Genomic DNA, 16,938 nt, shown 5'->3' on the forward strand with positions numbered 1-16,938 from the left:
AACAGGCTGACTTATAAAAAATGAGCTCGCATTTCCTCTATACAGATTCTGCTATGAGCCAGGCTCTCAGCCAAGCAATGGAGCCAGAGGCTAACTAGCTATCAACAGAGATGCTGAAAAAAGACTAAGTCCCTCCTACTTCTGAGAGCCTTCCTAACATCAAATATTGAGTTCAATGTTATATTTTCAAGCCAATGAGCCTGGTACAGTGGGTTAAGCCCCACAGTTTTTCAGTTTTTATTGTTTTTAATCAAAACCCCAAAGGGATTATCAGGACTTCAGGGCAGACACACTAGAGGTGACAATGCTTCCAGCAAAAGAGTTCCAGACTGAGAAGCACAGATGGTTAAGAAGCATAATTAACAGCTCATCCTCATCTCCAGCCAGCCTATTCTTCAGAGTTCCAGCATTTCCAGAATACTCTCAAGTCATTATGCTGTGCCATCTTTGACTCCTTGTGCAAGTAAACAGCACACCAGAACACTCCCACATGCACAACACAGAGATGTGTGTGCAAATCTTAGGAGTGGAACTTTTCAATGCTACTTACAACTCATGAGGGGTAACATTAAATTAACTTAGTGGCTCCCAACCAACATGTTTCTCATAAACAGAATGAAATGGGAAAACTGGAATATAATAGAAAATATCAGGGTGCCTCACATGCACAGATATACATGGTTTCATGGACAGTTTGTTTTATAAATGTAGATATTGTTGCAGATATGTGTAAATTTCTTGTGGGCTAAAGTCCAAAATGTTTAAGAGCTTCTATTATAACAGATCAGAAAGACGACAACTGTAGTTAACACCAAGGCCTCTGGAATTAGACTTATCAAAGTATGAATCCTAATTCTGCCACTGATGTGCTCAATCTTCTTGGCAAGCCTGTTTCCTCATCTATAAAAAATGGAGGAACCATACAATGCAGTGCGTGACATCAACAAACAACAGATGATTACCCATTGTTTATGGGTGTCTGGGGTTCCCAGTGTAGAAACGGTTGGTTGCTCAGGTGTCATCACATGCAGATTTATAAGGAGGAGTCCCAGGATCCATTTAGAAAGGACTGTCCCCTACTTGCACAAGCATGGTGTTTGACTATTAAATACTTGTGCTGGACTTTTGCAGTTACAGAAAGAACAGAAATTAAAACTCCTTAATGTTGAGCTAACAACAAGAATAGAGTGTGGGGAAGGAGTTCTTCCTCAAACAGGGCACAGACATGTGGGGAAATCTAGTTTCCCAAGGTTGTTGACCAGCAACTTGATGTTCATCCCAGCAACAGGAGCCAACACAAAAGTCCCAGGACTGCTGCCATGGCTCAGACAGAGGCTCTGGAAGAAGGAAAAGAGAGTTCTTTGCTCTCCCTACAGGCCCCATGACTTCTAAGGAGCCCCCTTCACCCAGTCTCACATGCCTTCTCTAATGAGCAGCCTATCACCAGCATGAACCTCCACGATGTTGCCAAGGGAGCAGAATGGCCTCCAGCCATCTCTGCCCATCTCCACGTGGAAAGGAAAGGTTAGGAAGGAGATTAAGCATGAAAATATGGGACAGCACCCCAGAACATGGGGAAAGAGAGGTGTGAAGGGAACCAGAAAGAGAGTAGTACAGGCAAGAAATGGAGGAAAGTGGTAACAGGAAGAGACAGAGGGAAAAAAGGTTTTAAAAAACAAACTGAAAAATAAGCAGAAGATAAAATAATGGAAGAAGCTATGAGGACAAGAAACCATCCCTAATTCCAAGCAGTGCCCTGGGATGGCAGATGACAGGACAATGCAGGAATAGGGGCTTTCTCTTTTCCCATTGCCCTTCCCTTCCTCACATCTGGTCTTCAAGCCTGGTTTCTATCAGAGAAACCCAGGACACAGGCCAGGGGCTTTCGGAGAAATAACTCAAACACTGATAAATCCCAAGTGGATTTGGGACAAACACTCTCCATCCTGCCTTCTATTGCCAGGAGTCACCTCAGGAGTCCCCATCCCTGATCCTCTTCCCCAGTGATACGGCTCCAGCTATCAAGAAATCAGTCTTATCATTTTCAGAGATGCCCTTTCCTTGAGTTCTATATGGTGCACTTGTATCTGACACAATTGAGCACATTCAGATATTTTTCTGAAGGCCTTTGGAGCTAACTGTAGTCCCTCACCCCAGAGAACTCAGGCATGATAGAAGAACAGAGGCCTATAACCATCACCTGATCTGACATCCTGGGAATTATCCTGGTTATTTGTAAAGGGAACCCCTGCCTCCTAGTGTTGCTACAAGAGGATTTGGCCTGGCAATCACTCCCTCTCTGGCCCAATCCCATCTCTTCCATCTTCCAAATAATAGGGAAGAGGCACCGTCAGTGCTTGGAGAATATGAGCTAACTAGTACAGTCTTAAATCATTTGTGAGGGGCTCAGTCTGGACCAACGGTGCAGCCTGACTTCAAATCCCAAAGTAAGAAGTTTTGAAAAACAAATCCATGTCTTTTCAGCTTAAATGCACAGACATCCAGCTTATCACCATTTTCTCACAGGTGCGTCTACAGCTAGAAAGCAGGAGTGGCTCTAGAGGAGGAAAGACAAGAGCAGAAGAGGGGACCTCACAATGCTGTGATGAAACACCAGCCTTAGAAAACTGCTGGTGGGTAAGGCCCACAGGCATCCCCAGATATGTGGGAAGGATCAAAAGGTCTTAATGGGCAGGGAATTCAGTGCTGAAACCTCAGTGTTTGGAACCCAGTAAGGGAGAAGGATGAAAAGGGAAGGGAAACCCACACGTGGCTGGGTGAAGCCAGAAAGACACAAAGTGCAGAGATAAGGCCTCTGCTATCCCCTGGCCTGCAATCTGGGCCCAGAGTGACCCCTTGCTGGGCCACACCCACTGCCTGCCATGTTCACTCCCCAAAACCTGAAATTTCCCCTTAAATGGAGATTGGGCATGAGGAAATCAGTCTGGCTAGCCAGACTGGCTCAGGTGGTCGTGAGGGGCAACCTAAGTCACTCTGGGCTTCTGAGCTATTTTTGAGGCAGAAATACAAAGCATCTTTGAGGACACCTGCTCTGTTTGTGGGAAGGTGGACAAAATGCTCAAAATACAATAAAAGGAAGGGTCAGGACCCAAAGGGGTCTCACTCCCTGTTTCTCTGGACTCCCTAAGGGGTGCCTGTGTGCAGGATTTCTGCAGAAGATAGTCCATTTTGTTAAGCCTTTGAATATTCAAATTGAAAGTATCGCGCAATCATTGATTGTCAAATCATGGGTTTCTAGAGGTTTTAAATACTTGGCATGAGGGGGGAAAAACTCAAACCTATACCCGAAGGTATAAAACATTAATTCTGTGTGTCTCCTGCTCCAGGGACCTGGGTGCAGCCAGATGCTTTGTGAAACTTTAAAAATGTCGCATCTCTGCCTTTCTCCCTGCACAGGAGCCCTCCTAGGCGCAGAGTCCCTGCAGCTGCAGCATCCAGCCTGCGACCCAGTTCCTGCTGACCACGATGTCCGGTAATTCGGCTGCTTCTCTGGGGGTCGGGTCATGCGGGCCAGGGGCATTTCGATCCCGGTGTATTTCCACAGCTTTTCCTGCATACAACAGAGAGGCACAAAGTCAGAGCATGCCAGTAAGGGCCGGGCAGGATCCGGAGAGGGCACGGTCAAGCTGTGGCCGCTCCCACTCAGTGCCTGCTCCCCAGAGCAGAGGTCCAGAGCCCAAGTTGACTGCTCCGGACATTGGAGTACCCCAGGCCCCTGCCCGTCCTCTCACTTCTCCACTGTCCTGTCCTGGGACTTCGCGGCGCGGACCTTGCGCGCCCAGAAACGGCGGCGCGGGGGAGCTAGAGGCTCATCGTGAGCCTGCGACTGGAGCAGAGCGCATCGGTAGCACAGAACTGGGCTGTGGCGGTCTGTGTCGACCCCAAGAGGCATCCACTGCCCGCGGAGCCCCGAACCGAGCAAGGAAGTGGGAGCGGGAGGAAAGGAGACTGAACACGGAGAGGGCGCGGCGCCTGGGCCCTGCGGGCCAGGTGCGAGATTCCCTGGGCTGGAAGAAGAAGAGCGCGACCCCTTTCCTGGGGAGACCCTAGCTCGGATCTGGAATGAGGGGCCCTCTGCTATCCAGTTGCGGTCCCTGCAGTGACCAGGCGAGGCGCTGGCGGCCTGGCACTGTCACCCGACGCCCAGGCTGAACGCGCTGCCGCCCCCCACCGCCGCGCCCGGCCCCACCCCGCGCGATTCCCAGGCACTCACTCCAGGGTCGAGGTCAGGGCGGGAGTCTTACTGGGCTCTGCGGCCGATCCCACTTCTAAAGCTCGCCCGGCCCGGCTTGGCCTAACAGCCTGCCTGGCCTACTCACTGCGGCTCTGCAGGGCCTGGCTTTCCCTGCTCCCGGCGCGCTGGGGCCCCTCCGGCAGACCCCTGCGGCGCGCACTTGGCCATTTCGACTCTCCGGGGCAATCCACCTGGCCCAGCCAGCTCAGGGGCGGCTCCTTCCGAAGGGCTTCCTCCCAGCGATTGCGCCGTCCTTGGAAGCCTCTGGACGGCTTTCCCCGAGCTCGCGCTGCGCGGACTCTCCCCGGAGGCTCCGTGCGCCGCCGGGAAACGCCTGCACCAGAAAGGAAGGGGGTGGGGAGAGAGGGGAAGAAGGGGAGAGCAAGAGCGGGGGCCGAAGGAGGGAGGAGGAAAATATGGAGAGCGGGAAAGGCGGAGAGAAGGGGCGAAAGAGAGATGGCCAAAGAGGGAGAAGAGGGTGGGAGTGAGCCGGGTCCTTTACTGGAATCTCTCTGATCCCACCCACCCAGGTCAGGGCTGACCTCCATGCCAAGGGCACGTAGAGGTCATAGCTTCCCCAGAAGTCAGGCCGGGACTGGTGGATAAGGAAGAGACTGAGGACTTAACACCAGTGGGAACATCATGGTGGAGTGGGCTGTCAGCTGCTACAAATCAAGCCCCCCAGATCCATAATATCTTCTCCCAGCTGGCTGGGCCCAGAACCCCAGGATCTCCCAACTTAACCAAGGTGATGGGCAACCCTGTATTGGCCTCCATATTCCTGAGCAGAAATACCTGTGTGCTATTGTGCTAGGGATAGGCCCAGCCTGGGGTGGATGGCCCCACAAATTTTCATGTGTTCTGTTTGCACTCCGGCCCTAAAAACGGCTCAGTCTCTCTTCATCCTTTGAAATTTCCGGTTACCTTAAACCATCTTTTAACATTCTCATTGAGTTGTCCAAATCCAGAAACTTGGCCTTTGTGGACATAGTCTAAAAAGGGGGTCCTCACTATGCAACCTGATACCAGACCTTGGACTGGACCACTGACTCAGTTGCCTTTTTCCAGAAAAACCCAAGGTGTATCAAGGTGTCCGGGTGAAGATCACAGTGAAGGAACTGCTGCAACAAAGGAGGGCACACCAGGCAGCCTCAGGGGGAACCGTAAGCATGAACCCTCCTTCCCTCCCCAGCCCATGGTAGGCCTCGTTCAGCCCTATACTGGAAAGGTGTGGAGGTCACCCCCAGACCCTGCCTTCCTCAGATGTTCTTCTAACTTCTGTGCCCAACTGCATCCCAGTTCACCATAGGAAGCCACATGCCAGGGGCATGCTGTGGGGCTCAGGATTTGGGGGCCCTCATCTGTCACTGGCCAAAGTTGGGTATAAAAGGCTTGTTGGTCCTCTGCAGGAAAAGAGTCGCTGGCAGGTAAGTCAGTTGTTGCTGTGTTAGGAAGACAGTGTAGGTCCAGCCCTCAGATACTCACAGAAAATCTCTCCTAGAAATTCACCTCATATAGGGGAGCCCTTCCAGGTTAGCCTGTCTGTGGATCATCTTTCTCACCCTCCTATTCTTCTGCAATTCAGCTTCTGAGATCATCTGTCTGTCAATCACTAGTCACTGAAGTTCCCAACATAAGAGGACCATGTCACTAGAGTGTACATAGAACTACTTCCTTAAGATGTAATAAAGCCTTATGGAGGTCCAGGGTATTACAAAATTATTCTGGGCAATCATAAGGTATCCTGACACATTGTGTTCCTCTCTAAAGTAGATAAGCACTGCCAGGAGTGCTCAGGGTTGCAGCAGCAGCAGCAGAACCAAACAAAAATGAGCTGGGTCATCCCCCCAGGAGGAAAGCTCTTACTGAAAGCCTCCGTAGACAGTACAATTGCTTGTGGGTTGGTTTGGGTGTGGAGGATCAGGCAGCTGAGACTCATATTGCCTCTGTTAGAATTGGTCCTTATCCAGCCTGTGGGCATCTGCGCTATAACGGTTTTTGTGCCTGGTGCTGTTTGTGTTCAATGTCCAACTTCACGAAATGGGCTTTTGGCAATGGACCTCCTGAAATGGGAGGAGGCAAAGTATGTAGAAGTGGTGAGACAGGTTCTAGAGCCATATGGCCTGGGTTCAGACCTCAGCTCCTCCATGGTATGTATCCTCCAGCAAATTACTCAATCTGTCTTGCCTGTTTCCCCTTATCTTTTAAATTGGGGATAATAGGATTTTGTAAGGATTAAATGAGCTGTTGCATATAAAGCACTTGGAAAAGTGCTTTCCACACAAAGAGTGCTGATAAATATTATCTGGGGGAAGAAAATAAATTAAAACCAGGGATTGAAAGTCAGCTATTCAATAATGTTAATCTAACCCTCTGCTTAGAGTTTATAGAGGTCAGGTGTGAGTTTGCTGTGTGGTAATACAGCTAGAGACGTTAATATCATTGCCTGCAGGATTTCAGGTCACTAAAAATTCCTTACATTTATAGAAGGCTTTACAGTGGTTCTTCATTTAAAGCGCTTTTGCACAGTCATTATTTCTTTTAGTTCATATAATAACCAGAGAAGATAAGTAGATCAGAAATCTGCATTCCCCTACTGTAGCTGGAGTTCACAGTCTTTCAGTTGCTATTGGTAGAGCAAAAAGTAGGACCAAGGTTGTCTTATATTTAGTATTAAAAACCCTTCCCACCTATTGACTCTCTAAGTTCTCGTTCTGAAAATCCATCCATACTGAGCAGGAGTCTGGTAACCTTGATCCCTTCAGTTCAGAGATGGTTATATAATTAATAAAATTAGGTCTGGAACCCTCTCCCCCCCAGTCAAGATGTTCAGTACAAAACAATATCTTTCATTAATGAGCTTTGATACTTGGTAGAATTCTGCTTCAGCTGCACCTGAAGAAATCCCATTTGGGTAAAGCAACTCCATTGCTATAGGGTCCTTACAAACTGGTTTGACCACTATTCCCTTGTTAACAAGCTATAGAAGCTAAAGTAAGGGTAAAGCACTTGGCTTGTGCGTCTAACCAGTTTCTGTTCCCTGGAGCAGTTAAGACTTTTTCTGAATTCCCACCCCCCCAACACACACACACACACACACACACACACACACACACACTTACACACAGAGGAAGAAATAAAGCAGGACTCCTGACCTTGTAGGAAAAAAACTATTTTGCTTCCTGGAAGGTTTTTGTCAGCCCATTTCCTTGCAAGCACATCAGAGTAACACACACATATAATTTCAGTAGGAGAGTCAGATATAAAATTCCTCACTAGGAGCCATCAGAAAGATCTGAGATTCTAGGAATGTTGCAAAAGTATAATCAGTAGGCAAGGACGGCAGATACCCAAGGGTAATTTATGCCTGCTCTTTGGTGTAGGTAGGCCTTTCTAGCTTAATGGAGATTATCTCCAATTGCTCAATTGTTAAAGGACACCTCTGGGAAACGTTAAGCCAAAAAGAAAATTAATAGTATCAAATATTAAAAAACAGGAAGAAATTTATCTTAATTTGTTATAAAGTCAGAGTAGTATCCACAGTTAAAAATTGAAGAATGCAATCATGAAGTTAAAGATTGAGACAAATATTCAGATCTCAAGCTGTGCCAGAAGAAACTACATGCATGCCAGACTGGCAATTTAACTTTAAAAACTTTAAAAAGACTTTAAACAAGATTAATTTGCAAATTCTCTCTCTCTCTCTCTCTCTCTTTCTCTCTCTCTCATTAACACATACACACTTTTTTTTGTGTGTGTGCCTTCAGGGTAAAGAGATAGTACTTATCAAAAGATATAATTTACCTTTTTTATCAGTATTTTTTTTTAACAGCCTTGATGTGTTTTTATAAAGTGTAGATTGTAGGTTTTGTGCTGTTCGAAACCTAAGAGCAAGGTGCTTTTCTTTGTATTGTTGGAGCAGAGTAGAAAGTGAACCCATGACTAGAAAGATAATATCAAGTAGGATATTGTAAACATACCTGGGGGAGATAACAACTGGATAACAGGGAGGCAGGCAAACAGGCCAATCCAGGGGAGAAATGGGGCTAAAGAGAGCTCTACAATGAAACAGATTTTTTTAAAACCTGCTCCTTCCAAGTCCTTCAGCTCAAGCTGCAGCCAAATATTTGCATAAAGAGCTGGTAAAGGATTCCAGCTTCCTGGTTCATGACACTACAGCATGGATCACTTTCAGAATTAACACCACCTCCTGTTTCAGCAGTGGCTGACTGTGCAGTTCTCCTAGTAGCTCAGTGTACAGGAGTGAGTATCCCCTGGAACCCAAGAGAGGTGTGGTGAGATTGACTTCCCAGACCAGAATCCCACAGCAACACTGGTCCCTTTAAACTTTAAAGCCACCACCTAAAATCTTAAAAAAAAAAAAAAAAATCCTAAATTACTTCATTAGTATAATTACCCATTCAATGGGAAAATGCAGGCTGCTTTACTTTAAATAGTTAAAAAGCACAGCCTCATTAAGTTAAAAATGCAGTAATGAATAAAGCATCTTTTATTTTAAAAATGGTAAAAAGCATACAAAGAGCTGAAATATTTCCTGACTATAAACTAGAATGTCAATAAGCTCCGACTCACTGACTACATCTTTAAGAAAATATTTTCTATTTTAATAGTTCATAGATAGTAAGAATGTGAATATTTTTAGCTACTCAAGCTTAACAAAGTTAGGAATTCTGTTCTTTCAGAGAAATGAATTCCTAAGACTAAGAAATTAGATGTTATGTAAAAATCGAGGAAAAATAACTGAGTCATGGTTGGGTTCAATAAATGTTACTCCTTACTAATTGGAAACTAAATAATTTAATAGGAAGTCATTTTGCTGAGCTTTCTCAAAGAATTACATTTCTGGAACATAAAAATTACTTTTATCAAAATTAATAACTTAAAAATTAAGTGTATCAAAATATTAATATTAAATTTCTAATATGAAAAAATTCCCAAGCAAACAAACATAAAAGTTGAATCTAAAACAATACAGCATTGGTTGTATTTAAGGAAGACAAACTTTTTTTAGAGGAAACAATCTGGCTTACCTTACGGCAGAAGGAAACAGTCCCCGTCTGAGTCTTAGCTTTCCCTGTGTGATATGCTTCTCTTTGCTTCATGGTCATATTCTTGCTTTGGCAGTTGTCCGGAGGCAGCAGTATCCACCTTTCAGACCCAGTTGCACCATCTTCTGCAGGTCAGTACAACCAGCAGTATAATTTCCTCAAAAACTTTTTCAAAAGTCCATCTCAAAGGTCTTCCAGTGCTTGATTCAGGGGTTAAGATAGGCACCACCATTTAATTGGAATCCAACCAATCAGAAGGTGAAAAAGGCATAGTGACTCCAGATGCAAGCCCAGCAAGGAAACTAGAGCAGGTTTTTGCCCTCATTTCTGAACTGTCTCTTCTCTGCTGCCTGTTCTGTCCCAAGATCGTGTTCTTCACATTTATTCCAATTTTTCATCTCCAAGTAACTAAACTTGACTACAAGATGGATCTTTTTTCAAAATGTGTTATCTTTTCTTAATGTACTAGTAGTTGGAATACAGAACATCCTGAGGCACTAAAATATGTTTTTGCTCTTGTTCATTTAGCTTCTAGCCGACAGGGGCTTCCCTCCCCTTCTTTTTTTTCTCTCTTCCCAGAAAGCAGTTCAAACAAGTGTAAGTTTTCCCAGCCCAATATGAGCAAATCTATTACATAAACACTCCTTCCTATGCCACTTAGCAGCTAAGAGTTTAAGGAGGTCATATATAAGAAAACCTGTGCTGATGGTGGTTCCCACTGAAGGTGTCACTCGAATTTAACCTTAAAGGAACTTGAGACCTTAAAAAAAAAAGAAAGAAAGAAAGAAAAATTCATCCCCTTTGATGGGCATACCCGCAATCTCTCTTCCTGGAGCATTTAAGGATAATTATCACATGTGGGTCCTATTAATACTAAAATGGAAAAGGAGTGATGTTTTCCTAATTATTTTTTAATTATTTTTGTATTTTTTATGACTGCATTTTGATTCATTGTACACAAATGGGGTACATCATTTCATTTCTATGGTTGCACTCGATGTAGATTCATACCATTCGTGTAATCAGACGTGTACCTAGGGTAATGATGTCTGTCTCAGTCCACCATTTTTCATACCCCCTCCCTCTCATTTCCTTCTACATGATCTTATTCTTGTTTTGTATTTAACATTCTTTTCCTTGTACTATCCTGTTAACATGTCCACTAAGAAAATACTTTGCTTTTTATATTTTTAAATCAGTGGTACTGGCTTCCATAAAGAAGTTCCTGATTTCCATTTTTACCCTTTGCATTGCCATGTATATCACTTCTCGAAACCCTCTCCTCAAAACTTAAATTACTAAGTGTGAAAAGTTTAACCCGGAATCAAGAGAATTATTTCCCACAGCATCAGACGTTTTCTCAAAGCCCCAAACCCATCTGTGATTTACTTCTAAGAGGTTTACTTGACTTGCAGATAGGGGCAAGCTGTCGGTGCTTTTATAGTCCGAGACAGCAGAGGCTTGAACCATGATTCCACTTCGGCCCTTGGACACAGGTGGGGCCCGCCATGCCTCATTTTCATCCTGGCCACACTGACGGCCAGTGGCCACATTATTAACCAGATTCGTTTCACTGACACTTGAATTAACTAAGATAATTAAAAAGTTACTCCCTACCTGTTTACTTTTCTGGAATTTCTTAAGTGCCTTTCCCCTCTACAATAGTAAATCTTCAGAATCTTGAAGAAAACGCCATTCAAATTCATCTTGCAATTTTGAAAAACAAATCTTTTCTCTTTTTCTTCTAGGACTGTATTTTGAGCCTGACTCGATGTCTTCCACACCCAATTATTTTCAACCCCGAGAATTTTCCACTTGTGTTTCTTGTGAAGAAAATCCAAGTTGCCTGGACCAGATCTTTGATTCCTACCTTCAGACTGACACACGCTCAGAGCCTTTGCCCAACGCCACGCAAAGTCCTCCACACTATTTCCCAGACAGCTTCCAGGCCACCCCGTTCTGCTTTAACCAGAGCCTGGTAATTTTATCTCCATTTTTTATATAACCAGATTGTTGATAACGCTGAGGTGGTGATGCTTTGTAGGAGTTTGCATCATCTTATGAGAAATTATATAAAGGTTATCAACAAGGAAACCATCTGGAAACAAGGAATCATTTAAAATTCAATGTGTAGAGATAGTCACACTTGCAGGGCATATGCCTTTAAATATACAATTATGATTTCCCAAGTAAGTTGATGTGTGGCAATAAAAGGGTTTCCTGGTAATACTTAATGTTTTTTTAAATTGTGAAGTTAAGACATCTACTAATTTGGAAATCACTAGTTTAAACATTGGCCCTTAGATTTTTAAGGTCTTGAAAACAGGATTAAGACTGTGTGTACATACTATGAAACTTCATTCATATAAAGGGATTTTGTTGTTTTGTTACTGAGTTGACTTTACTAACTGGTCGTATGGGTCTGCTGTAAGCATAGGAATTCATTCGGGTCTGCAATGGTTAGTAAAAATGAAGCCCTAATCTCTGAATTAATTTGAATTATGTGTTCTTAGACAGATCTCAAACGTTTGAAAATGTGTTATCCTTTTAAATGAAGTAAGATCCTAGTTGTTTTAGATGTATTAGAAACTCATAATTTTTAAACCTTTAACTGTAAGGCATGTGTTTTTCTTTTTTAAAAAGAAATGTGAATACTTTTTGCTTTTGATTTTTTTTCAGTCGTCTTTATGGGCATCAGACTAAATTTTAGAAGGAATTGAAATTAACTCTACCGAATCTGCATATTGCTGTGGGGAAAATACTGGGCCCCAAATACCTATGTCCCTTCTAAAAAAGCTTCTGAGTTTCTCCATGACTTGTCTAAGAAGGAGGAAGTGGGTACCTTTCTCCTCAGGGGACAAGACTTGGGTGATGGGAAGTAGCCCAGAGGCTGGGTCCTAGCAGACCCAAGTTCTCCCTGTGCAGATTGCGTGTTCACCTGGTTCTTCACCATCAAGGGCGCAGAGAAACATCCAAGGTGCCACCTGCTACTTATACTGTGGCAAACAGCAGGATTCCATGTACAGGTGATCTGAAGCACAATAGGATTTTGTGGTTTAAGAACAAAACATCCTCTAAAGTATGGCAATAATAGAGGAAGCCAGTAAAGCAAGGCAGTTTATTGTTGGGAAAGAAATAGGTAAATACAGAATGTGGTGTCATGAAAATATATAGTCAGCAAATAAAATTACTTCTGCAGACTTGGGTTGGGTGTTTGGGGTTTTATACCCCTAATTTTCTTACTCTGTGTGAATGAATCCCTGGTGTTCAGTTCTTTTGATCCTGTTTAAATTACTGAGCCCTTTGCACCTTGCTTTTCGTTCTCTAGACCCCCGGATCACCTTCGGATTCCTCCACTCTCTCTGGCTCCTTAGACTACAGTTACTCACCGGCTCAGCTGCCTTCATACCCTCCGGAGAATTACAGTGCTCTCCCTTCTCTGGACACCCTAACCCATGGCCATTCTCAGGAAGACTACACCTACCATCCTTTGCCCTCACACGCCCAGTACAACTGCTTCCCTGCAGCCACCACCTCCGTCTGCTACTGTGCATCCTGTGAGGCGGAGCACTTGGAGGCAGTCAGAACAGCCGAGTACTTCTACCCAAGCACAGACTGCGTGGACTTCGCCCCCTCCGCAGCCACTGCTGGTGATTTCTACAAGAGGGAAACAAACTGTGACATCTGCTACAGTTAATAGAAATGGCACTAATTTGGAATATGGCATGGTTATAGTTACTGTTCTACCACATCTAGACAACACTTTGCAAATGCAACCTGTTAACAAAATATCACAGGCACAGTTTACATGTTATTGTTTTCAATTTTCTGATGCTAATGGAGATATTGAGATGAAGTCCTCAAACCTGGTCATAGTGCCACCCCTGCTGTATATACTCACAATTGACATTTTGTGTAGGAAATGTTCCATGGTTTTATTTTTCTGTATAACGAACAAATTCTCTTTTTTACTAATAAATAATTTTGCATTATTATAGGCTGAATTATTTTTAAAATTACCAATAGTGACTTAATTATTATCCATTAGGCTAGGAAATTGATGACTACACTTGAGTGGTCTCATCTTACTTATTGGTGATTTTAAAATTATTTTAGTGTGGCGAGATGCCTTGGCTGCCATGAGATGGAGGCTAGACATGCTGTGAAGGTAATAAAGGGAAAATCTGCCCTGCCTTTAAGGCTGTATATCTAAGAGCAACATCAGAAAAAGTCATGGACTCATGTTTGCACATTGATTTATAGGATTGACTGTGTTGCTTACAACTGACTTTCCAGAGTTTATTTACTTCCTCCAATTAATCTATTTGAAGAAACCCACCGTCTTTCAAGGTCAAGAGGAGTTACTTCAGCTACCTGTGCTACTCTACTATTAAATCTTGTTCACTGAGGACAAAGCACAGGATTTATACCTGAAGTCTTGAGGGGCATTTTCCATGTCCCAAGTTTCAGCACCACGGAAGTAATAACTGATACCAATAGCATTGGCCAAAGTCACCATTTTTGAGCCCTTCTCATGAGCCAGAATTGTGTGAGTTTTCTCCTGCATTATCTCATTTAGCCTTCATAACAACATTGATAACAAAATGAGTCCAAGGCTCAGAGAGTTTAAGTCACCTTCCCAGGGTTACCCAGCCAGTAAGCACCCAAGCTTGGGTCTGAAGGAATTGCAAAGCCTGTTCCTTACTCTCCAATAGTTGAGCTACCACTTGCAAAAGACTGTTCAGGAACCCACAGACTCATTAAACCCCATCTTCCTTGTACAAACATGTTCCTATCACAACTAAGTCAGTCCTCCTGGAAGAGTCAGACTGTCCACTGGATACCAAGATGACAAACACAAGAGCTGTCAGAGTCCTGTGGTGTGGGGACAGGGGAGAAGCTGACTCACTGCCATCACCACCTCAGTGGGCTCTTTCCTATACCAAGATGGATATGCTTTCCAAATGGTGCCACATGACTGTCCTTTCCCTGGAGACTTAACCGAGGCTTGGGCAAGCAGGACAAGTCCCAGCCTGCCTCATGGAATAGCTGTGCCAGGAAAATAGAACAATTGCTGCCTTCCTGACATGTCAATAAAACTTGATTCTTAATGGCTTGAAACAAATATCTATTCACACAGGCTGAGACCCTTAGTACAACCTACTTCACCCCAACAGCTATCTCCAAGGACAAAGAGCAGAGAAACCAAGGATGTTCGGTGTTTGGTACCAAGACAGCCCTTTCCTGAATGCCCTTCTCCTCTTCCTTTTTCTTCATCTCCCACTCCAATCCTCTGCCTTCTGAATCAATTATCTTGCAGCTGTAACAGATCATTTTCCAACCCCCTTATTTCTGATTCTTTCTTCCCACACCCCTTAGTTTTTGTCTAAATCGAATATGGGAAAGGACTTACAGAGGAACAGGAGACAAGGGAGAATATAACTACCATGCATCACAATGTATAATTCTACCTCAAAACAGTTTTGAGAACTTCACAGAAATTGAGGTCAAGAGGTCAAGTGGGGCATTACTAAGTGGATGGACTCTGCCCACTCAGTCTCTTAGCTGCTACAGTTGATAGAACTGCTCAGGAGCTCTGAAGTAGCAGAGAAAACCTCTGCCAGCAGCACTGGAACAAACTAGACTGCCCTCACCAAACATGTACCTGAGACAACTGGATAAAGTACAGATGCTGAAGCCTCAGTGTGTGAAAGCAAAACCCAGTAGGTCTGAGGTGTGGATGAGGCCCTTGCATCTTCATGTTTTAAATGTACCTAAGTTGATTCTGATAAAGACAGTCCTCTATCTACACTTGAAAAACACTGACATATTCAATGTCTGAATTGTTCATCTAAAGGATCTATTAACACAATCTTCATAGTTCATATATATTAAGTTCTTTCTGTAGGCCAGTGCTGGGGCATTATCGCATTCAATCCTCAAACCATCACACAAGATACATATTATTATTGTTCTCATTTCTATAGATGAAACTGAAGTTTACAGAGATGATATAACGTGCCCAAGATCATACCATATACAAATCAGTGAAAAAGTTCTCCAACTCAAGTTAACTGATGTTACAGTCTGAACTTCCAAAGGCTTCAGTATACTTTCCATGCACTATGCCTGGAAGAATACACTTTTTGGAATTTACTCTTTTGCCTTAAAATTCACATGTATATCTGTAGCCAGTTCCTCATGCCATAGAGGCATTTAATAAAATTACAACTGGAAATTTTAATGAATAAGAACCATTAGACTAATTAAACAAAAAGTTATGTGCTTACCACATGATCACATGCCTTCAAGATACAAATCAACGTTTAAAAGAGGTGACTTTTAAAATGTAAATCTGAGGGAATCTTAGGATGGGCATGGACTGATTTTCAAACTCCTGGGAAACTTAAAGGTCAACCCTTGAAATGAGGAGGTAAGATGAGACAAAACTGAATGTAGTGAACATTTGGAAACTGTTACCGTAAGCAGTAGCCAGAACAGTACATCTTGGCAGCTGAACTAAGCCTGCGGGTGAACATTTGGGAGCAATATACAGATAGATAAGGATAACCAAAATGATAAAGAGAGGAGAGAAGTCTTCCTGTTGAAAAAAACCAAAAAGTCATTAAAAATAATGATCCAGTCTAGAGAGATGAAAGTTCAAAAGAGTTAGATCGAGCCCAATGGAGTTGTAAATAATTCCATCAATATAATCCAGGACTCACTATCACTCACAAATCGGCAAAGCTTAGAGAACTAACCCCTGTGTGACCCACTGATAAACCTGCTCAGGAAAGTGCCCCCCCAGCCTCCCTTCCTCTTACAGATAAGGGTATGGAGATGATGCTCTGCTGAAGAACAGGATTGGGTCAGTGGGCTCTCTCAAAGCTCAGGGTGGGATTTTAGTGTGGACAGAGGGTGGCCAAGTTGGGCCTGGGCACTCTGTGCTTTAATTGGCCTCATTCTTTGTGCTCCAAGATGCCATGGGCAAGATGAAAGGGCTAGAAGATGAATACATCTGAAATAGAACTTTACATGAGCCCTAGGTCACCCTTCAGCAAACAGTTTCTCTTGCTTCATATGGATAAAGAACATACTTCCAGGCTTTGGAAAAATGTGCAAATTGTGTGTGTGTGTGTGTGTGTGTGTGTGTGTGTGTGTGTGTATTCCATTAGGTGTCACCTGGATAGTTAGGAGGGAAAAGGGGATATCTGCCCCTTACCCTGTCAAGATTGGACCCACAGCTCAGCTGGGACTATCCTAGTGAAGCCACCAACTCCCTTTCCTGCCACATAATTTTTGGTTGATTAACTCAGATTTTGAGAAGAGCTTTGCTTGTGTTACTGAAGCCTAGGAAAGTGAAACCCTTAGGGAGGGATGAGTTAGAGGGTAAGCATCTCTTTCCCTGCAGCGAATCAAGTACTGAGTCCCACCATGCTTGTGCAAAGAAGTTCTGCGTGAGGAGGACTCATCCAAGGGCAGGGACCTTGGCAAAGCAATGAGATGCATCTTCAGGTGGGTTCCATGTGAGTTTTAAGTTAGGTCTGCTTTTTTTCCTGGACTGTGAGCCCAATCCTTTTTGGCATTATGTTTGAATTTTTCCACTCCCACATT

At 43.7% G+C, this 16,938-nt stretch overlaps 1 protein-coding gene and 1 long non-coding RNA gene across 8 annotated transcripts; one reads left to right on the forward strand and one right to left on the reverse strand.

The window, feature by feature from the left end:
* Positions 1–974: 974 nt before the first annotated feature.
* LOC306640144 lies at positions 975–10,250 on the reverse strand. 2 transcript variants are annotated; one of them, XR_013757760.1, is made up of 4 exons: positions 9,307–10,250; positions 8,236–8,529; positions 4,341–4,589; positions 975–3,571 (listed from the first exon to the last, which is right to left on the reverse strand). It is a non-coding gene; the product is annotated as an uncharacterized lncRNA (long non-coding RNA). The 2 variants fall into 2 exon arrangements; XR_013757761.1 differs by having other exon boundaries at positions 8,236–8,624.
* Positions 3,578–13,316, forward strand: POU2AF3 (POU class 2 homeobox associating factor 3). 6 transcript variants are annotated; one of them, XM_079104098.1, is made up of 6 exons: positions 4,146–4,246; positions 5,324–5,418; positions 5,555–5,682; positions 9,401–9,455; positions 11,073–11,302; positions 12,653–13,316. In XM_079104098.1, the coding sequence occupies exons 3-6, from the start codon at positions 5,584–5,586 to the stop codon at positions 13,019–13,021; spliced, it is 753 nt and encodes a 250-aa protein (XP_078960224.1). In that variant the 5' UTR covers positions 4,146–4,246; positions 5,324–5,418; positions 5,555–5,583; the 3' UTR covers positions 13,022–13,316. The 6 variants fall into 6 exon arrangements, with proteins under 6 accessions (XP_078960219.1, XP_078960224.1, XP_078960221.1 ...); XM_079104095.1 differs by lacking the exon at positions 4,146–4,246 and adding an exon at positions 4,475–4,609 and having other exon boundaries at positions 4,786–5,418; XM_079104097.1 differs by lacking the exon at positions 4,146–4,246 and adding an exon at positions 4,586–4,609.
* The last annotated feature ends 3,622 nt before the right edge of the window (positions 13,317–16,938 follow it).

Source organism: Sciurus vulgaris (genome assembly GCF_902686455.1).
Source record: "Sciurus vulgaris genome assembly, chromosome: 11".
Taxonomy (NCBI): Eukaryota; Metazoa; Chordata; class Mammalia; order Rodentia; family Sciuridae; genus Sciurus; species Sciurus vulgaris.

Coding starts and splice junctions, on each gene's coding strand:
- POU2AF3 (XM_079104093.1), top strand. CDS start 3,604: ATGCCAGTAAGGGCCGGGCAGGATCCGGAGAGGGCACGGTCAAGCTGT. Junction 5,419..9,400: donor AGGCAGCCTCAGGGGGAACC/GTAAGCATGAAC, acceptor TTGCTTTGGCAG/TTGTCCGGAGGCAGCAGTAT. Junction 11,303..12,652: donor TCTGCTTTAACCAGAGCCTG/GTAATTTTATCT, acceptor TTCGTTCTCTAG/ACCCCCGGATCACCTTCGGA.